Below are 23,459 nucleotides of genomic sequence, written 5' to 3' on the forward strand. Positions count from 1 at the left end.
TCCTTCGACCGTTTCGATGACAGATCACACGTTTCGTGTTGTGTTTTACATTACATTATAAACAGAATATAAATTATTTTTACAATTCTTACCGCAGAATTCAATAATTTGCACCAAAAAATCTTGAGAGTCGGCAAGTAATAATGAGATGTGTTTAAATCATTTTAAATGTTGTATTCATTTCTTACAACAAATATATGTATTTTTTCTACCGAAACACTTTGAATATAACTTATCTTTTTATAAACAGATTTATTTTGAAGGCTTTAACGAGCAAGAATATAAAATACTTATTGCTAGTTACAAAGTTGTTACAACTGGTATCATGAATTAATAACGCAAACTACAAATTCGGATATACATAATAAAATAAAAATACGCGATATTTTTATTTTATTATGTGTATCTGAATTTGTAGTTTGCGTTATTAATTCATGATACCAGTTGTAACAATTTTGTAACCAAGTATTTTATATTCTTGCTCGTTAAGGCCTTCAAAATAAATCTGATCATTGTATAATACGAGCTTACACTGTAAAAAAATATGTAAAATTACATAAATAATAAATGAAAAATTACATGATAATTACATGATAAATAATGAAAAGGTAAAAATTTCTATTATTTATCGTGTAATTTTACACATTATTTATGTAATTTTACATATTTTTGTGTAATATATTACATATTTTTTTACAGTGTAAGTCAATTTTTCTGTTATTTTTTTATAATTTGCTTGAGTGTATAAAGCGTCTGTATAGTTTTTCATACATCAATTCTATCGTATGCAAATGCAAACACTGACGAATGTAATACACAGAAATATTTGTATACATAAATGCGCATTAACCGCACATTACATATACAATCGTATGGCAATTGTGTGTATGCGTGTATTACAATACGATAATGGAATTCTTTGGATTCTTTTGGGACTGGTTTCGTCACAAGACTTGACGCGAATTATTGTTGCAACCGAAGCGAGGCATTATTGACTCGCAAGATGCGAGCGAGAGATGCAAAGCCGTGTTTGTCTGAAAGTAGTAATATACACCAGATGGAGAGGTAACAAGGCTTGGCATTGTGGCCACGTGTAAACACACTCGCCGGTATTTCCCCTTCGGTCAAAGATTTCAATTCAATGCAAATTCCAATTTTGCACGGACATATTTGCAGATGTCTCCCTTTTCGCCAATTTTATATTTCATTCTAGTTTAATGCTTGTTATAATTGACTAAAAAAATGGTCAACATATACAGTCAATTTTAATACACATCTAACATCTAATATTTCAGTCCAATATAGATACAAGATACATGTTCGCGATCTGCAAAATGTTTAGAAATTGCACGCAATATTTTTTTCATCCAAATACTTATTCGGGTCTTCGATAAAAGACTTCTTTAGACTGTTTGATTCGAGCAAACACACGTATCTCTATATCACTGGTCTTCTACAATTAAAGTAAACATGCCTCATTTGTTGAAAGAAAAGAAAAAAAATTTATACGAGAGGATACGCCCTGATTTACAAACTTTTATCTAAACGTTTTTCATGGCAAAAGACAAAGCAAAAAACAAGCAGTTTCTACGTACACGGAGAGAATTTTCTCTCAGAATTTACCCTGAAAATCATGGTAATCATAGACAATATAGTGTTGGAAGAATTTTATAAGAATTTCTGATTAATATTTATCACACTAAAAAATATTAATATGTACATAGTAAATTTTAGTATATGTACATAGTAAAATTCATCAAACAATTTTATATTTTATTGTGGTAGATATTACTATTTTGCTATTATATTACTATTGTTATTACTATTTTTATTGTGGTAAATGTTAATCAGAGAAATTCTTATAAAATTCTTCCAACACCACATTGTCCATGATTACCATGATTTTCAGGGTAAATTCAGAGAAAATTCTCCGTGTACATACATGAATTGTGCGGTAAACGCGTATACGTAAATGTATAAGAAATGCACACTATTCCCAGCCCCAGCTCTCCGATCGCTCGTAGGGTGTAAGAGGGTGTAAGAGGCGAAGTTCATTCATGCGCTGGTGAACGAATAGGTGGGGTGGGTATTGATCGACTAAGCGCGTACACCCGGTACATTGCACTCGCTCGCTTGTGTCTCACAAATTTTTGTCTCTTCACCTACAACCAATATAAATTCTTCCATTTCGTGTCTCTCTTTCTTTCTCCCGACGTAATTCGATACGTTTTTCTTATATCCGTACGACATTGATATTATGCGATCTGGCTATCGATTATTATTTCTATCGTTATTAATACAGCTTCTCTTTTCCTCAATCTTCTTTTTAAAGAGACCTAAAATAATATCAAATTAATTGACAAGCTCGATAGTTAAAAGTATATAAAATTTAATTTTTATTAGGCTGTTTCTAATTTCATGCTCGAAAAAGACCTAATAAAAATTAAATGTTATACTAAAATAATATATTTTAATTGAAACAAAACTTGAGAAAATAAAAACTTTTATAGTACCACTTTGATTAAATTGTTAAGTAAAATAGGGTAAAAACTAAAACTTAAATGTTAATCAATTTTCACGTTTGATAATTCTGGCGTAATGTCAAGTTTCTAATTTTCCTTCGTAAAAAAAATACCATCAAAAGTAACACAATCAACTGAATCGTAAAGCACGGAATCATGCATTTCTCTAAATGAGAAAAGTTAGTTTATATAGATACTGTTCCACTCAACAATACAGTTATACCCTTTCTTCTTGGAAAATTTCTATTCTACATTAAAAATTTTAATTATCCCATCGTACATATTTTTCAAATTCAACTTTTATTATTTCTTCGGCATAAATGTCGATCGATTCTTTCAAAATAAAATTTACCCGCAAAACATTTCGATCAACAAACCATCGTCCCATGAAAACAAAAGAATATGTAAAATATTGAAGAAGATATACACATAGTTTGCTTTTAAACATTTAAAATGAAATGCAAAATGTTGCTTTGTATCTGTTCGATATGAATATAATCGTACAAAAGTAAAATCGATATTACATGTGTACGCACCAACACGCGTGCGCGCGTATATATACTTAAATATTTGAAGACAATTAATTTTCGACTATTTGCCGCAACTTTCAGCGACAGCAGCAAGAAAGAATATCCAAGGATTGCACGTGATTATTGATCGTGTCCGAGAATGCTGCTCGCGTGCGAAAGCTTCCGCTCTTTCGTCACCGAAAGTATAAAAAGACAAAAATTATATCGTGAACACGGAAAGAGAGCAGAAAACATGTCGGAAATTATGTGGCACAACGCACAATCTCCATGCATTATATAATATTGTATTCAATAAAGTGATACACGCCTGAATATATGTATTTGAAAACAATGCTAATAAAATTATTAAGTAACTTGATAAGATTATGTATGAGAGAGAGAGAGAGATTAGAAAACATCATTTTCAAATAAAAAATTTCTATAAACTTGATATATTATATTATATTAATAAGCATGTGTATGATAAAGTCAATTAAAAAGTAAAAAAAATATGAAAAAACTTTTGACTACTACATTTATTACAACAGTTCAAATCGTGGTTCAAACGTTATTTTTAATTGTCATACAACAACATTATTTTCATCAATTTATTGCAATTTACTAATATATAAGTCATTATTTTGGTAAAACAAAATTTAAGCAATAAGATATAGCAATAAGACATTAAAATAATACTTCTTTACACAATTTTTGCAACATATAACGCGTGAATTTAACGTCATTTTATCATTTTTTGAAACTTAACTTTTCAACAATTATATCACCCTTTTATAAATATTTAATTATGTTTAATTACAATAAAATTGTATATATATATTATTTGAGTTACTGTTAAAAAATCGATGATTCAAATTAAATAGTGAATTAATTTTGATCTATAAAAAGAACTTCTCTCTCTTTTCTCGCAATTACAGATATTTTATATTTCAAATCAATAATAAATCATAATAAATGGTAGTTTCTTAAATAATTGTTTACGATTAAAACGATAATACATTGAATGATCCAAATTACGTTTAGCTTAACACAAATCCTATGGTTATTAGAATTGTATCTTCTATTAAACAATGATACTCGTTAAAGTAAAAATATCATACGTAAGAAAGATTTTACATATAAGTATCACAAGATATATAAAACGTTCCGCTCTCGATTCGACATAGAAAGATATCAACTAACATATACTATGTCTTACGTAAATTGTATGTTAGTACAAACGCAAATTTTGCACAATATATTATGATTCGCGCATAACGTCAATTAGAAAATATTTTCCACTTTTTGAGAATTATCTACATCTGTTAAGTATTATTCAAAATTTGACATATTTTTTCATATAAACACATTTACTAATAAAAATAATTAAAATATAAATATGATGTTTTTAAATCGGCGAACAGAGCCAAAGCACGAAAATTTAATTATTCGGAACTGTTCTCTTGGTTTGAGATCACTAAGTTCCATATATAAATTAATCTCGAAACTTACATATGGAGAAATAGGCGCGAAAAATATAGGTCCGAAAAGTCGCTGAAGCGGGAACCTTCCTCGAGTCAAACATTTTATTATCTATTTTTTTCTTTGAAGTTTGCTAAAAGCTTTATTCTTAATCATTAATTTTTCGAAATTATATGTATATACATAGATATCTCAAAGAGTTTTGTCGAAAAAAGCAGTTCCACAGAATCTATAGTGAAAAAAGTATCATTGAAAGTTTGGAGATACAATATATCTTTAATCTTATTTTCTTTTTAACAATTTTTTCTTTAATGAATAGAATAAAATCAAAGTTTATATATTATGTAACACCTATTGTGCTAATAATATATTAACGTAAATATAGATGGGAACGATAAGAATTTCATAAAAAATATAAATTATTAAGATATGCCTCTTTTTCTTTTTTCAATCTCATTCTTTCTTCGGTTAGTTTGCTTAGGCTTTCTTATTCTTTAGCTAATTATCAGGTTCTAAACTCTTCAGTATCGCTATGCTAAGTAGAGACGTGCTAACTGGTCGAATCCTTTAAACTCGTTTCTGTTTCAACGGATGAGCAACAGGTCTATGAAAGGATCAATACGATTTGCAGTATTATATGTATATGTCTTATATACATATTTGAACATGTGTTTATGACATTTATAGAAAACCGTATAATTAGTGCTAATCATTCTCATTCAAGTGTGACGTGACATGTATGTATAACTATTGATATGGTAGAATATCTTTATACAAAAACACATTCACGCTTTAATTACGTAATTTGTGCAATTATATAATATTTTCCCAACATCGATTTCCTCGTTTAAACTACATGTTTCAAGTATCCAAGAGTACATAAGAGTTAAGAATTGGAGATGTCATCTTGATTCCTACAGTGCAAACCCGCTCGCTCCCACGCTAAAACTTCAATTTCATTTAATCATCCTAATTCATATTAAGGGTTTTATTTAATTTAATCTAATGCAAAAATTATCAGCCCAAAAGGCATGTAAGAATAATATAAGCCTGTATGAAGTTAGCCCCCCATTTTTCGAATTTTAAAATTTTAAAGGTTGTTCCAGGTTGTTCTAGACTTGTTCTAAATTGTTCCAAAAGATCAAATTTAAAAAATAAAAATTTTCGCGAAAAATGGAAAAAAACGATTTTTTGACCTGGCCCCCCATTTTTCGAAAATCGAACTTTTAAAGGTTGTTCCAGATTGTTCTAGTTGTTCTAAACATTGTTCCAAAGTGATAATTCCCTAAACAAAATATTTCACGAGATATAATAAAAAAATAGTTTCGTGCGCTAAAACAGTATTTTTACGTTTTCGGCTATAGTTATTGTCTCTTAAACACCAAACTGTATATTTTAGCTAAAAACGAACAGAACAACCTGGAACAACTCTCAATTTTGCTAGAACATAATTTTAAAGAGTACTTTACTCTTGGAAATAAACATATTTTTGTTGTTTTTTCGTGTTTTTCGACCGATAACGACGTGACAGCGATCCCAAACTATAGAACAATTACGTACTGGCATAGAACAACTTGGAACAACTCTCAGTTTTGCTAGAACATTATTTTAAAGGGTACTTTACTCTTGGAAATAAACACATTTTTTTTGTTTTTTCATCTTTTTTGCCCGCTAAAGTCGCGATAGCGGTCCCAAACTATAGAACAATTACGTACTGGCATAGAACAACTTGGAACAACTCTCAGTTTTGCTGGAACATTATTTTAAAGAGTACTTTACTCTTGGAAATAAACACATTTTTTTTGTTTTTTCATCTTTTTTGCTCGCTAAAGTCGCGATAGCGGTCCCAAACTATAGAACAATTACGTACTGGCATAGAACAACTTGGAACAACTCTCAGTTTTGCTAGAACATAATTTTAAAGGGTACTTTACTCTTGGAAATAAACACATTTTTTTTGTTTTTTCATCTTTTTTGCTCGCTAAAGTCGCGATAGCGGTCCCAAACTATAGAACAATTACGTACTGGCATAGAACAACTTGGAACAACTCTCAATTTTGCTAGAACATAATTTTAAAGAGTACTTTACTCTTGGAAATAAACATGTTCTAGTAAAATTGAGAGTTGTTCCAAGTTGTTCTATGCCAGTACGTAACTGTTCTATAGTTTACGATCGCTGTCGCGACTTTAGCGGGCGAAAAAGATGAAAAAACAAAAAAAAATGTGTTCATTTCCAAGAGTAAAGTACCCTTTAAAATGATGTTTTAGCAAAACTGAGAGTTGTTTCAAGTTGTTCTATGCCAGTACGTAATTGTTCTATAGTTTGGGACCGCTGTCGCGACGTTATCGGTCGAAAAACACAAAAAAACAAGAAAAATGTGTTTATTTCCAAGAGTAAAGTACTCTTTAAAATTATGTTCTAGCAAAATTGAGAGTTGTTCCAAGTTGTTCTATGCCAGTACATAATTGTTCTATAGTTTGGGACCGCTATCGCGACTTTAGCGAGCAAAAAAGATAAAAAAACAAAAAAAATGTGTTTATTTCCAAGTGTAAAGTACCCTTTAAAATAATGTTCTAGCAAAACTGAGAGTTGTTCCAAGTTGTTCTATGCCAGTACGTAAATGTTCTATAGTTTGGGACCGCTGTCGCGACGTTATCGGTCGAAAAACACAAAAAAACAAGAAAAATGTGTTTATTTCCAAGAGTAAAGTACTCTTTAAAATTATGTTCTAGCAAAATTGAGAGTTGTTCCAAGTTGTTCTATGCCAGTACGTAATTGTTCTATAGTTTGGGACTGCTATCGCGACTTTAGCGAGCAAAAAAAATGAAAAAACAAAAAAAATGTGTTTATTTCCAAGAGTAAAGTACCCTTTAAAATAATGTTCTAGCAAAACTGAGAGTTGTTCCAAGTTGTTCTATGCCAGTACGTAATTGTTCTATAGTTTGGGACCGCTATCGCGACTTTAGCGAGCAAAAAAGATGAAAAAACAAAAAAAATGTGTTTATTTCCAAGAGTAAAGTACTCTTTAAAATAATGTTCCAGCAAAACTGAGAGTTGTTCCAAGTTGTTCTATGCCAGTACGTAATTGTTCTATAGTTTGGGACCGCTGTCGCGACGTTATCGGTCGAAAAACACAAAAAAACAAGAAAAATGTGTTTATTTCCAAGAGTAAAGTACTCTTTAAAATAATGTTCTAGCAAAACTGAGAGTTGTTCCAAGTTGTTCTATGCCAGTACGTAAATTGTTCTATAGTTTGGGACCGCTGTCGCGACGTTATCGGTCGAAAAACACGAAAAAAACAAGAAAAATGTGTTTATTTCCAAGAGTAAAGTACTCTTTAAAATTATGTTCTAGCAAAATTGAGAGTTGTTCCAAGTTGTTCTATGCCAGTACGTAATTGTTCTATAGTTTGGGACCGCTATCGCGACTTTAGCGGGCAAAAAAGATGAAAAAACAAAAAAAATGTGTTTATTTCCAAGAGTAAAGTACCCTTTAAAATAATGTTCTAGCAAAACTGAGAGTTGTTCCAAGTTGTTCTATGCCAGTACGTAATTGTTCTATAGTTTGGGATCGCTGTCACGTCGTTATCGGTCGAAAAACACAAAAAAACAAGAAAAATGTGTTTATTTCCAAGAGTAAAGTACTCTTTAAAATTATGTTCTAGCAAAATTGAGAGTTGTTCCAAGTTGTTCTATGCTAGTACGTAATTGTTCTATAGTTTGGGACCGCTATCGCGACTTTAGCGGGCAAAAAAGATGAAAAAACAAAAAAAATGTGTTTATTTCTAAGAGTAAAGTACCCTTTAAAATTATGTTCTAGCAAAATTGAGAGTTGTTCCAAGTTGTTCTATGCCAGTACGTAATTGTTCTATAGTTTGGGACCGCTATCGCGACTTTAGCGAGCAAAAAAGATGAAAAAAACAAAAAAAATGTGTTTATTTCCAAGAGTAAAGTACTCTTTAAAATAATGTTCCAGCAAAACTGAGAGTTGTTCCAAGTTGTTCTATGCCAGTACGTAATTGTTCTATAGTTTGGGACCGCTATCGCGACTTTAGCGGGCAAAAAAGATGAAAAAACAAAAAAAATGTGTTTATTTCCAAGAGTAAAGTACTCTTTAAAATAATGTTCCAGCAAAACTGAGAGTTGTTCCAAGTTGTTCTATGCCAGTACGTAATTGTTCTATAGTTTGGGACCGCTGTCGCGACGTTATCGGTCGAAAAACACAAAAAAACAAGAAAAATGTGTTTATTTCCAAGAGTAAAGTACTCTTTAAAATTATGTTCTAGCAAAATTGAGAGTTGTTCCAAGTTGTTCTATGCCAGTACGTAATTGTTCTATAGTTTGGGACCGCTATCGCGACTTTAGCGAGCAAAAAAGATGAAAAAACAAAAAAAATGTGTTTATTTCCAAGAGTAAAGTACTCTTTAAAATAATGTTCCAGCAAAACTGAGAGTTGTTCCAAGTTGTTCTATGCCAGTACGTAATTGTTCTATAGTTTGGGACCGCTATCGCGACTTTAGCGGGCAAAAAAGATGAAAAAACAAAAAAAATGTGTTTATTTCCAAGAGTAAAGTACCCTTTAAAATAATGTTCTAGCAAAACTGAGAGTTGTTCCAAGTTGTTCTATGCCAGTACGTAATTGTTCTATAGTTTGGGATCGCTGTCACGTCGTTATCGGTCGAAAAACACGAAAAAACAACAAAAATATGTTTATTTCCAAGAGTAAAGTACTCTTTAAAATTATGTTCTAGCAAAATTGAGAGTTGTTCCAGGTTGTTCTGTTCGTTTTTAGCTAAAATATACAGTTTGGTGTTTAAGAGATAATAACTATAGCCGAAAACGTAAAAATACTGTTTTAGCGCACGAAACTATTTTTTTATTATATCTCGTAAAATATTTTGTTTAGGGAATTATCACTTTGGAACAATGTTTAGAACAACTAGAACAATCTGGAACAACCTTTAAAAGTTCGATTTTCGAAAAATGGGGGGCCAGGTCAAAAAATCGTTTTTTTTCCATTTTTCGCGAAAATTTTTATTTTTTAAATTTGATCTTTTGGAACAATTTAGAACAAGTCTAGAACAACCTGGAACAACCTTTAAAATTTTAAAATTCGAAAAATGGGGGGCTAACTTCATACAGGCATAATATAAATCATTTAAACTGATATTATTATCTCACAATTTTATATGCTTACAATTTAATTTTTATCATTTTTAACATTAAATTTATATATATTTATATAAATTAAATTATAAATATATTCTGACAAGAATTCATTCATACGTAGTTTTTTAATCATGGCTTCGAAACAAAATATGTTTCATTAAAGTGAAAATGTGATGTGTGTCACTTGAAATTAAAATCCAATTTCATTCCGACCTTCCGCATTATTGAGACACTCATTATGTATTATCCTGGTACGTAAAAGCTAATCGTCCACCGAATGGATCGATAACTAGCTTTTTGTTCTTCCGATGGAGATGCATCGATACCAGACACGCATGTACACGCATATTACATAATACGGTTTAAAGATATTATTTATAGTTTCCCTTTTTTAAAAATAAAATATTGAATTATAAAATATTATAAATTAATTAAATAAATTATATTGGGGATGCAAGATTATTATCTAATGTATGTAAAATCGTATCTTTTTAAAAGTCTATTTTGAAAATGTTGAAAAGATATAATTAGTAGTAGTATCTATTAGTTGTCATAAAGTTAAAGCAAACTTTTCAATTTATTGAATTCGGAAATTATTAAAGTCTATATATTTTATCGTTAAAAAAATTGATTCAAAGTTTATTAAAGAATATATAGTTAAAGTTAAAATTGCAATGATATGACAAGTGCTACGACATTTTATATGCCTAAATGTATAATACATATATACATTAGTTTGCTTTAAATTATTTGTATTTGTATCTCACATTTGACACTTATTGTGAAATGTAGGTATATAAAATTTTTTTTCCTTTTTTAGGATGTCATAGCCTTTTAAGTATATTTATACATAAAAATGCTTATATAGATAAAATATAAATTATAAACGTATGTATTTTGCTTATAGCCTATACAGATAAAGTAATATATATATTATAGATTAATTGATCGATCTAATAAACGCCCTAATGTACGTACCCTAATTAAGATGAGAGTTCGAGATATTTCAATAATTAAGTACATAATTAACATTCCTGACATTGTATTGGAATATTTCTTCGCTCCTAGAGATACATTAATCATACCAACGAAATTTTATTGGTCATCATTAATTAATAAAATATTATGGGTACAATAGTTTGAACAATACTTAATAAATTAATAAGAAAGAATTGCCTCAACAATTTAAAAAATATTACAATTATTAAGTAACTTTTTTGTCTTTTCTCGCTTATTAGTTTAAATTAACTCTTCACGATGCAATTATAGTTTTCCAAGAAAACAATTTTTACACGTTTATCATACAAATGATATTTCAATAACGTAACTTAAAAATCTATGACATCAAAAATTTCTCAGATTTATGACATTAAATTTCAAAATAATTATATTGTTTCTAGTCTAAGACTAATAAAAAAATTTATTCAAAAATAAATACTATTTTAAAAGCTTAAGAAAAAAATTATAATAAAAATTCTGTTTGCAGAAAAGCAAGACTCTTAAAAATCTTAATTAATCATCCGCGTATAATCGAAAATACTTATTTTCCTAATTTATTTTGTATTAATTTTTAGAAAATATAGAGAAACGTATACAAAATACATACGGAAAACTTTCTGTGCACATATACACATATCATCACTTTTTAAATAAGATTTAAATATAAAGTTTTCTTTTTTTTTCTAGATGTAAATGTTAAATGGAAATAAAATTTTCAATTTAAAGGGTCTGAATAGCTTAGTTGGTAAGAGCAGTCGCCCGGAAAGTGAAAGACGCGGGTTCGATTCCCGCTTCAGCGACTTTTCGGACCTATATTTTTCTTGCTTATTTCTCCATATGTAAGTTTCGAAATTAATTTATATGTGGAACTTTGGGATCTCAAATTGAGATACAGTTCCGTTTAATTAATTTTTCGTTTCGTTTCCTTGGCTCTATTGCCCAGCTTAGAAGACAGCATACTTTCAATTTAATATTAAGTTTTATGTTGCGTGCGCGAACGTTTGACATGTGAGAGAATCTCTTTTTTCATGAAATAATAGTTAATATTTATTACAAGTGTAATTATGTAATTTGGTATAATAAAATAAAAATTTTATATTGAAAAATTATATGTATAAAACAAAAATGAAACAAACAGAAAATAATTAGCAAGATATTTATCGATAATACTATTTAATCGTTACTCTACAATCTCAAATATTTTTGAAAAAATATTACAACACATTATGTATACATATGATATTAATGGATAAAAAATATAATGTTTTTTCAACAAAATTTTGAATTAATTTGAATTTAATAAAGAGATAACAGAGACTTTTCTATCTCCAATTCAATTAAATTATAATTACTACAAAATGATAGATATAGCTCAAAGTAATTTTTTTAATGTCATTTCACTAATAAATTCGTTATTTCACCCGTGTTTTCCTCAATTATATATAATGTTAAATGAAAGAGGCTGCGATAAAATCTCTCGTTACTTCTATCTATTCAATCATTTTCACATTTACTACAGCAAAAACGTATGTAAAATGCTAAGAAATAAAATGAGAAAAAATGGAAGACACATTCTCTATTCGAGATAATGCTACGATGCTTCTATAAGATTTTGCAACCACCGTTTCCTACGAGGCATATACATAAAAAGCATGTCGCCATCGAGGAACTTCTTATTGTTAGACGACAAAAGATTTACATCATTGGGTAAAAAAAGACGATAAAAAATTGATGAATACACACACTTTATGTATGTTTCTTCGCGAATAAATATTATAGCTTCGAGCAAACGTTTTCTTTGCGAAAAAACATCTCACAATTTTTTATCAATTATAAATATTTGTATTGTATATTTTTCGTTCTACTCTCAATTATATATTCATATATTTAAATAAATCTCTCTACTCGAGAAAAATTATTTTCGGATTAAAACCAATATCTTATTATATTAATAGTGCTCGGGGATTAGAATATTTTTTTAAAAATTGTAAAAGTCTAGGAAAGATTTTCATTTTAATTAAATGCAAAGTGTGATCAATATCTAATATTGTCTAGATATTCGAAATTGGAGTTAATTTCTCCTAGATAATAATTTTGTTGTATCTTGCGTGCATTACCTATATTTATTACAATGATATGTATATTTATATGTGTATATTCAATACGTTTAAGATGATTGATTCGTTCCGTTTGCGAAAAAATATATTTCTCAAGAACACATTACAGAAATATGAATCGTTAAATGCCCGGATACTATAAAATAAATAAATAAATTTTAAAATATACATATACACGCGTACGTATATTTGCATCTTTCAAACTTGATGGGAGAAAATTAATAAACTTTCGATTATTTATCATCGAAAAAGTGAAACTTGTTTTTTATTACGGTATTAGGCCTATCGGCGAAAAGATTCATTGTCAGTAAAAACAATCCGAGATACCTCGAATGTTTATTTAATGTGTGAGATAAAGAAAAAGAAAAAAGGCGAGAGAGTGGATAATAATAATCCCTTTTCCCAAGGGAAGCTAAATTGAAATGGGAATAATGGCGAATGTATGTACATTTTATGAGGAAAGACAGGAGCACGACTGAGCTTAAACGGTAAAGTAAAACGCACTAAAGAAGTTAATTACGGTGTTAGTAACGTGCATATCTCACGGAAAGTGGGACAACTGCAAAGATAACGCACGAGCAAGTATAGTTTGAGTTAAGTCACTTGTACAACACTTTATAATCGTTACGTAAACGTGTTTATGGACCGATTGTCGGTCTACGATCGCTCGCGTTTTATCTATAATACTAATTTCAAGGGTAAAAAAAATTCTAGCTGTTTTAAATGGCGCGAGAAGAGTCGCTGCCTTTGTGTACGTTTAGATTTATAATGGTTACTATCGTATTTCGAGTTATACGTGCACTAAAAATATTGTTAAATTAACAAATATTTATTTCAATACTGTCAAATGAATCATATATTTGTTTTGAAAAGGATTTTCTTATATAAATATTTGTAATATCAAATAAATATTATTAATTTCAAATAAATGATTTATTTGACAGTATTGAAATAAACCCATACAGCACAGATTATTGCAATTATATTGCAGCAACATTGCAATGTTGCAAGTTGCAATGCAACATTATAAAGACATTGCAGAGATATAGGTGCACAAAATTCCAGCACACTTGTAGCAACATGACATTAATATTTCGGAAATATTGCATGTAATCCAAATTCTATAATTTATATATTGTAATATATATACATATACCCAGCAAACACCAAGTTACAGCTATATAATTGTTAGTTGTAATTTTCCACTCAAAAATATAATACGTGTATTATAACAATTATATTGTTGAGTGGAAAATTACAACTAACAATTATATAACTGTAACTTGGTATTTGCTGGCTATAATACTATAATAAAATAATTTTTTGCAATATTGTACAATAAAAGATGTTAACGATAATCAATAATTTTATTATCTTCCAAAAAGCGGACATTTTAACATTGCTGCAATTCAACAGCAATGATGTAGCAACATTTTGCAGTGAATTTGCAATATTGCAATATTGCGGTGAAAGATTGTTGTAATGTTTTTGCAATCTAACGGTGCTGTATGGGAATAATACTTCTAAGAATTAACAAAATTTTGTTTCAGTGCGGCTGCATAAAGAGATGCGACTCGATAAAGAGAAAAATAAAAGATTTACCTGAGGAATATTCGCGTTAAGCTGGCGGTTCAGGGCGTCCCGTTCCTTCTCAACCTCCGCCAGCCGCGCCTCCATCTCCTGTAGCCGTTCCTGATGCTCGCGCATCGATTCCATCATCTTGTCACGCTCGTCCAGCATTTGCACCATCAACTGCTCAAAGTTTCCGTCCTCGCCGGAGAATTGCGAGCTCCGCTGGCTCATGCTGTCCTCCGCGATCGTTGGCATCACATCGCACATCATGTTCCACATTTTGCGCCGTTGTCAACAGCGTGGCCGTTCTTGTCAAAATTAGATTTCTCCTTTTTTTTCTTGTGTTACTCACGCACCCGCATCCGGATCTACGGAGAAAACGTCACCCGGTGAATCGCACGTACGCGCACACGTGCGCGCGCGCGCGCACGTGCTGTCAATCTGCACGCGAGGCCGCGCGCACAAATCAAATACACACACGCGCGCGCGCGCATGCGCATGCGCGGCCGCGCGCAGGAGACAGATACGGAGATATATAGACGAGGAAGCGGAAACCGGCAGGGACTCCTGCGCGCGCTTCTCTGGACCCGATATCTCGTTATTCCCGATCGCGCTTATCTCGTTCTCTCGCGCTCCCCCCCTTCTTCACCCCCTCTCTCTCTTTCTCTTTCTCTCTCTAGCCGACCGATTCCTCACTCGGTCATTTTGCTCTTCTCGCGCTTCTCGACTTCGATGACAGCTACACGTTGCGACCCCCGAGTTGTTCGCGCATTTATTTTGCCGATTATTATTATTATTAATATTAAAATATAGATTTATTTATGCGAGTCACTGCGATCTTTTAGTCAGGAGAAAGAGAGAGAGAGAGAGAGAGAGAAAAAAAAACTGGCGCTCGCAATCAGTCGTTTATCTTATCAGCCCTTTTCTTCGTTCCTTCCTTATCGAATGTCCAGGTATTTGGAAGAAATGCTTCTTCGAAATATCCTTTTCTTCCTTTCCTGGTTTCAGTGGCACGATAATATCCTGCGATCGAATGCGCAAACTTGTATCGCATCTCTGTGCCAAATTCGGCAAAATCGATCCACCTCTTCATTTGAATTCAGCAGGTCCCCGATTCGTATTTAGCAGCATGATAAATAGATTGACAGAGCAATTGACACATTTCGATCACGAATAGCCGTCTTCTTCTCTTATCTCTCAAAAATAAGACTCGGTCGCCAGGAAATAACTTCTTCCCTCTTTACGTATTCTTATCCTCGTTCTTCCTCTCTCCTCAACGAATCTCGAAGGCGCAATCTTGCGATCGATTATTCGCTCTCGAAGAAATCTCTGTCCTTTCACAAAATACTAAACCATCCAATCTCGCTCCAATTTCCAAATTTACTCTTTTAAAATGGATCTTGCTCGAAGAGCGGTTCTTCACTTTCTCTCCCCTCTCTTCTACCGGTCTATCTTCATCCTTTTCTTCAAATTCTTGTACACTTTGACTTTTTTTGACACTATATTTCTATTTCTCTCTCTCTTCTGCTCGATTGATATCTCGCTATTTGCTCCGTTTTGACAAAGCAATTTTTTGCTCGATTACGTGTGAATAATAATCGTAATAGTGGAATAAAAAGAGCGATAGCAATACCGAATGCACCCCGGGCAATTTGACGAAACACTCGCGACGAGCGAGAGAGAGAGAGAGAGAGGGAAAGAAAGAGGACGACGTCTTCTATCTCAACCTCGACACATCTCGCTCTGCCTCGTTATCGCAATTTTCGATCGGGCTTTTAGGACTCCCACGAAGCGTGATTATCACCCGGAAGAAGACCTCGTCCTCGCTCTTTCGGATCTTTCGGCGAACGTCAAGCTCTACGTGCTCCGATTTTCACTCCTTTCGTTCTCTTTGAATCGCCGAGCTCCGTCTCCCTCGCGAAAAAATACACAGGGATTCGCGGAAGAGAGAATCTCTCGTACCCGGGAAGAGATCTCGTGACACATTTGATTATCTATGTTCACGAAGCGATGAGAGAGAGAGAGGAAAGAGAAAATAAGAAAAGGGAGAATAAGAAAAGAGAGAAGGAGAACGAGACCGGACGCGGCGCCTATTTGTACGTACGGATTCGTACGAGGAGCACTGCGCTGGCGAGCGGCGCCGAGACTCCAAGTTCAGCCCGCGACGACGACGACGACGACGAGGACGCGGCTGGGCATCATCCCGACGGCGTGTTATCTCGCACGCGACGCCGAAACACACCGACACACCTATTCTCCGGGATTCGTTTCTACCGCCCAGCCTCGTCTACGCTACACCATTCCCGATACCGGCGGCCATCTTGCGCCATGACGTCAGTCGCCGTCACCGAAGGCGCGCCCGACTCCGCCCGAACGCCAAAGATCGCCAGAGAGCGACCAATAGAACGCGCCGGCAGATCCGACCAATCATTCAAACTTGTCGCGCCTTGTGGATTCACCGTTTCAGCACGAAAAAAAAAAAAAAAAACTACTATTACAATCGAACAGAACATTACTAGAATCCGGATAGAAATTTATTTTAAAATAAAATAAAATAAATAAATTAAATTTATATATGAAATAATGTATATAATTCTTATATATGAAAGAAAGGGAGAATTTTGATCATATTATTATATAATATTGCTATTCCAAAATAAAATTAATAATATTGAACATTACTAGAATCCGGATAGAAATTTATTTTAAATAAAATAAAATTAAAATTAAATTAAATTATATTATATATGAAATAATGTATATAATTCTTATATATGAAAGAAAGGGAGAATTTTGATCATATTATAATATAATATTGCTATTCCGAAATAAAATTAATATATATGTATGCATAAGAAATTATATATATAATTTTTATATAAAAAAAGGAGAAAGATATATAATCACTCATAATATAATCTATTACAAAATTGATTTATCTCGATGATATAAATATTTATCACATGGACCGTCAATACGATAGGCGCAGCCATATTTGTAGTTGGTCACTGACGCATGTGTATTAAAAACTTATACTGAAGTATCATTATACTAGATAAATATATATACTATGGCAAAATGTAAAAAAATCCATTTTTTGAAAAATGCTAAATAGCGTATTCTAATATCACTGATTTAATAATATATATTGTGTAATGATAGAATATATTAAATATTATTTTAACAAAAATATAAAATCAGCACGATTACGATCGACTCCTTTAATGGATTATTTTATGTGCATGTATCTTGTATAAACCGTACAATTATTTATTTAAATAAAAATACATTTGTTAAATAATTAAACATGATACAAATGCTTATTACATTAATTTTAAAATATAGATCTTCTTGCACAAATTCTCCTTTAAATAAAATATTAAAACATTTTTTAAACATTGCATTTTTTACACTGTATAGTATTTCATTGTTTATTTTTCATTATATATGATATTAAAATGTAATAATTGCCAACAAGTTTTTTTGATGCTTGTGATATTTCTTTTCGGAGAATAGTACAAATACATTATACATCACATGTAATTGCAACAAATAATTACATGATTAAATCTCATTTAAAATTGTATATTGCCACTTATTATTTTTCAATATAATTATCTTGTTTTGTGCAATGACGAAAATGTCAATAAATTTTCTGACAAGTCTACTACCTATTCTTTTTCTTATCACAGCTAAAATATATAAATAAAGAGTATCTTAATGTTCCTTCAGCATTTAATACATTTCACAAATCAATAGTTTTATGCGATACAAAATACGTTAGAAACAATTATTTAATGTAAAACTACAAATCTCAATGTGACAATACAGTTGTAAAAATCTATATTTTACCCATATGCACATTTATAAAGACTATATAGATTTATTTTAGGAAAAGCATACATATTTACAAATGCTTTGCATAAATGTTGCTGCCCTTAAAATTTACAGAATATTTTATTTCTTTATATTAAATCGACGAAATATAGCACATTTTTAAATAAGAATTGTACAAGACAACATAGAATATGACAAGTACTGAGGACAAAAATAAAATAAAAATAAAAAATATTTATTTTAAAATTGAAAATTTATGATTTTTTACGTTTGACTTTAATTCATCTGATTCCAAAAGATATTATTTACATTTCTATAAATGATATTAATATGCTTCTTTTTATTTTCTTTTTTTTGCATTGTGTCTTGCAGTCTGCAGAAATATCCAATGTATATATCTAATTATATATCAAAATCACCATATATATATTAATTATCAAAATAAAGTTATATTGACATTACAAACTGCTTTCATATTTTAACTGGCCTTAAAACTTCCCATTTTCTTATTGCAGCTATTAAATTATGGCAGCCACTAAATTCTAGAAATTTTTATTCTTGCAAAATACGTAAAAAAATTGTTATTGCATTATTCAAATTTAATAGTATAATAGACAAAATATATTTTATTATTTTTCATTGAAAATGCATATTAATGCATTTGCATGTATATTATATATTTCCAAGAAAAATATACTTTATGATAATTAATCTAGTTTTATAATCATTATTTAATGTACAAAGAAAAACGATTTTTTTTATTAAAATATATTTTACTAATATATATTAAACACAATGTATATCAAACACAAATAGTGATATACAAAATAAAAAATTAATTTTTAAAATATTTATTTCAACGTATTTTGCAAGAGATAAATTCATGATTTCTGACATAATTCCAATAGATTCATAAAATATAATTCAAATAACAACAATAAAGACTCCATCAAAAGTCTTACAATTAAAAATATGTTTAGAAATGCAGAAATAATAATCTCCTGAAATACGATAGAAATTATACGAGCGCGCGCGTGCGATTACCTAAATAAATAATTAAGAATATGTTTACCGGCGATATATTTTGTTATCGTGCCGAGTGTGCCATTATTTCGTATTGTGATATAATAAACGTATTCGCGATATATAACACTCTCGAGAGGTATTCCAAATTAAATTTAAAATGTCTTACGATGAATAGCCCGTATACCATCTTCATCAAATTCTCTTTTACTCACCCACATTTTTTTGAAAGTGTCTAAAGAAGCCAAAATGGAACCACCAATCCAAGTACTATACAATCGTTCTTGAGGTGCAGATATCTGTTGTATCAAAAATATATATTTTAGTCTATATTCTATATTAATTACTTTAAATATACTCTAAATTTTATTTTATATTTATATAAAAATCTTATTTTTTCATTCTTTATTTCTCGTTTCCTTACCCTTATTTTAATGTCCTTTGGTGACATCCTACGAATCTCTGACAATAATCTGTCACCAAAACCCTAAAATATGAAAAAAAGTTTGTTATATTATTATTTAAAGATAAGAATTAAGAGAGTCTCTTTGCAAAATATATGTATATATATATATATATATATAATAAAGTTGAATAAAATATGAAATTTGTCTGCTTACTCGAAATAATGTTGATCCTCCTGATAGTACAATATTTTGGAATAAAACTTTCCTCAAATCCAAATCGGACTTCTGAATGGAGTATGTTAATACTTCATGAAGACCTTCGCATTCTTCACCTATCAGATCTGGTCTAAATAACACTTCAGGAGCTCTAAATCGTGCTGGACCAATCTATATTAAATTATGATTTACATGTAAAAATATTTTTGTCTTTAAAGTGATATTTTATATCTTATTCTGTATAATTAAATAATAGCTCTGTTTGACCGATATTATTACCTCCAAGTGACTGCCATCAGGTAATACATATTGAAACTTTTCTGTTTCTATTGTTTCTTCCTTTTGAGGATTGCTAGCAAGATAGCACGCTTTCTCTTTAATTATTCTGACAATTTCAAATTCTGCTGTAGTCTTGAAATTAATACCTTCCTTGCGTAAAAGTAATCTAAGATGCCTTGTAACATCACGTCCTGCTATATCAACTCGCATTATACTATGAGGCATAGCAAAACCTTCATAAATAGGTACAGCATGTGTGACACCATCGCCAGCATCTAAAACTACTCCTGTGGTTCTTCCTGTTGCATATCTGTATTAATAAATAATAAAAGATATAATATAAATTCTCTGGTTTTTATATTTGCTAAAAATCTTAAAATTAACTTAAAAAAAGAATCAATACTAGTAAATAAGAATAAAAATACCAGTAAAGAAAGATCATAATTATTGTATAATCCTCAAAAAAATCTTTTGATTGTCAGAAATGAAGTAAAAAAATGACTTATAAATTATTTTTCCTACTTAATGTGTGTCAAAAGTTACTTACAAACTCAGTACAGCTTGCATAGAAACAAATAAAGCTGGAACATTAAACGTTTCAAAAAATATTTCAGCTGCCTTCTCACGATTCTTCCTTGGATTTAAAGGTGCTTCTGTCAATAAGACAGGATGCTCCTCGCTGAATGTAGCTAATTGATCTTTACTATAAACATAAGACCAAATACGTTCCATATCGTTCCAATCTGTGACTATGCCATGTTCCATTGGATATCGAAGGGATAAAAGGCCACGATGCTCCTCCGCTATTGGACCCACAAACAGATCTCCCTCTAAAGCACCAGCCATAACACGTACATGTTTTGGCCTTCCAATACTAAGGAAAGAAATTATGTGTTAAATTCATTCTAATTGACAATATTATATATCAATATTATACATCAATGCATAAATTAAAGTAATGAAGATTCAAGTAATAGAATAGTTTATCCTAAAATTCTTTTACAAGTTCTTCAGATGACAAGTTATTCTAATAGTATTGAATATATCTAATTGTAAGTTAAAAGTTTTAATTTATTATTAAATGAAGCACATCATTATCTACACTAACTAAAAATGTATTATGGCCATAGTCCTTAAGTCGTGATTAATTAAAATGTTTAAACTATCATCTTTTTGCTAACCGACAACGTTTTTGTTCTTATAATAAAAACATGTACATATTTTTAGAATAACTTGCTATCTTTCAGTCAATCGAAAATAAGAGGCACTGTCATAAATGTTTAATTAATATTCTTGCGTTCTCTTTGATATTTACTAATTTGGAAATCTGCATTTTGGTATCTGATCACCCGCAAACCCCGCCTTGATCACACCAGATCCCTGAAAACAGAAAAACAGGAGTATATATAGCACTTTCAATTCTAAACTGGGAAAAATTTGCATGTAACTCGTTGATGTCATCATCGATTGCTGATGATATCGATGATAATTATTTCCACCAGCATTTTCGTACGCATCAAAATATAATATAAATGCAAATAATAATGCAGAGAAAAACCGAACGTTCTTTTAAACGATACTCTTATCAACGTTGCTCAATGAAATTTGACAATTTGACACATCGCTCTTTCCGTTTCTCTCTCTCTTTCCTTCTTCCTCGTTGCCTTTTGGTGGCATGGATACGGGAAGAAAAATGAAACGGCAAGCCACTTACGTTATCGATAACCACCGGCTGATTGACAATTACGTCGTATGGTTCCATAATACGAAACGGAGACGTCCGCGCGACTTTATTTCAATCGAGAAGTCACGAATCCTACGTGCATACACCTGTCCACCGATCGAGGCAAGGGCAAGCAAGGCGTCTGCAGACGTCTGAAGGGAGTCATCAGCGATCCCGCGAAGCGAGGATCGTTTCGAGGAGTGAAGTGCGTCGCAAGCAGGAGTACCAACTGCAGAAAACTCTCGTACATTTAGGTTAGATTAGGTTAGGATTATTATTGTTAAATATATGAGCGACATTTGTATGTTATACAATAAATATAATATAATATAAAATAATATAATATATATAATATATTATATTTATATTATATAATATATAATATATTACATATTATATATTATATTTATATTATATATAATATATATTATATATAATATATTATATTTATATTATATAATATATAATATATTAGATATTATATATTATATTTATATTATACATTATATAATATATATTATATTTAAATTATATAATCTATAATATATTACATATTATATATTATATTTATATTATATATTATATATTATATTTATATTATATTTATATTATATTTATATTATATAATATAAATATAATATGTGTAAATGAAAAGAACGTAGAATTCAAGTGTAGAAGGTGCAGACAAAAGGCACCAAAACGAGCAGATCTATATTGCAATTATTGTTTTATATTTTATCGGCTAAAACACAATAAAAAATACATAATTGCATCCCCATTGTAAATGGAAAAAAATATCTGTCAAATAAACAATTATTTAACCGGTATTGCTATCCTTTTCTGATAAAAACAGAAAGATATACATATATGTAGAAAGAGAAAGATAAACATTTCTATTGGTTGCTCTTCGTTTCTACTTTGAGAGAAAAAGACAGATAGACTTGACAGCACATAATCTGCTAAATGTCGGTATTTTTTTAGTATTTAAATATAAAATGCATGGACGAAGCATTAGTTGCCGATATTGGCGAGGGAAAGTTTAGAAATAGACACAAACGGAATGCAATCTTATTTAAAGAAGATAATGTGTTGACAGCTAATGCTCTGCTTATTTTATCCTATATAACCTATATTTATAGTCTATGACTGCAATTAATTCCGTTTATTAATAAACTTTATAATTAAAAGGAATCATCGGTTTTTATTTTAATCAATGTTTGATCAATATAAATAACAGTATTTTATTGTATTTAATATTGTGTTTGCAGACACTTAATAATTTCTAAATTAGCGAGAGAGTACGTGCACAATTATAAAAAGAATGATTTTTCTTTAATTATTACTATTTATTATTAATTCGAACTATATTACAATGACAATGACGTTTTTCTTCAAAAATAACTCGAAATAAGTTTTTAATGAATCACAGTCTAGATTTTAAATAATCTCCTGTCTTCTGATAATTACGATAGTATTATTCCTTAATTGATACACAATAATACCTACATTGTACGATTTTTTATATTTTACAGATTGCAAATTTACACATGTATTTATAAACTGAATTCACTTATATAGTATTTCAAAATGAGTTTCATCAAAAGTAC

The 23,459-nt window shown here is 30.4% G+C and overlaps 2 protein-coding genes across 16 annotated transcripts in view; both read right to left on the minus strand.

Annotated features, from left to right (window-relative positions):
* Liprin-alpha (PTPRF interacting protein alpha) overlaps nucleotides 1-16,706 on the minus strand; it is a 37,115-nt gene extending 20,409 nt beyond the window's left edge. For all 15 annotated transcript variants that reach the window (XM_029315000.2, XM_029314933.2, XM_029314924.2 and 12 more), the window contains exons 1-2: nucleotides 16,472-16,706; nucleotides 14,398-14,735 (exon numbers count right to left, since the gene is read on the minus strand). In XM_029315000.2, the coding sequence (XP_029170833.1) occupies nucleotides 14,398-14,646 (249 nt within the window). In that variant the 5' untranslated portion in view covers nucleotides 14,647-14,735; nucleotides 16,472-16,706. The remainder of the gene's footprint in view (nucleotides 1-14,397; nucleotides 14,736-16,471) is intronic.
* Nucleotides 16,707-17,612: 906 nt separating this feature from the next.
* Arp1 (Actin-related protein 1) lies at nucleotides 17,613-22,083 on the minus strand. The gene is made up of 7 exons (XM_085487777.1): nucleotides 21,844-22,083; nucleotides 21,445-21,509; nucleotides 20,677-21,003; nucleotides 20,130-20,439; nucleotides 19,848-20,021; nucleotides 19,652-19,714; nucleotides 17,613-19,526 (listed from the first exon to the last, which is right to left on the minus strand). Exons 1-7 carry the CDS (start codon nucleotides 21,889-21,891, stop codon nucleotides 19,383-19,385), a joined length of 1,131 nt encoding a protein of 376 aa, XP_085343903.1. The 5' UTR covers nucleotides 21,892-22,083; the 3' UTR covers nucleotides 17,613-19,382.
* Between the last annotated feature and the right edge of the window lie 1,376 nt (nucleotides 22,084-23,459).

The sequence above is a fragment of the Nylanderia fulva genome, unplaced genomic scaffold, assembly GCF_048542155.1.
Source record: "Nylanderia fulva isolate GAGA-0341 unplaced genomic scaffold, ASM4854215v1 Scaffold6, whole genome shotgun sequence".
Lineage (NCBI taxonomy): Eukaryota > Metazoa > Arthropoda > Insecta > Hymenoptera > Formicidae > Nylanderia > Nylanderia fulva.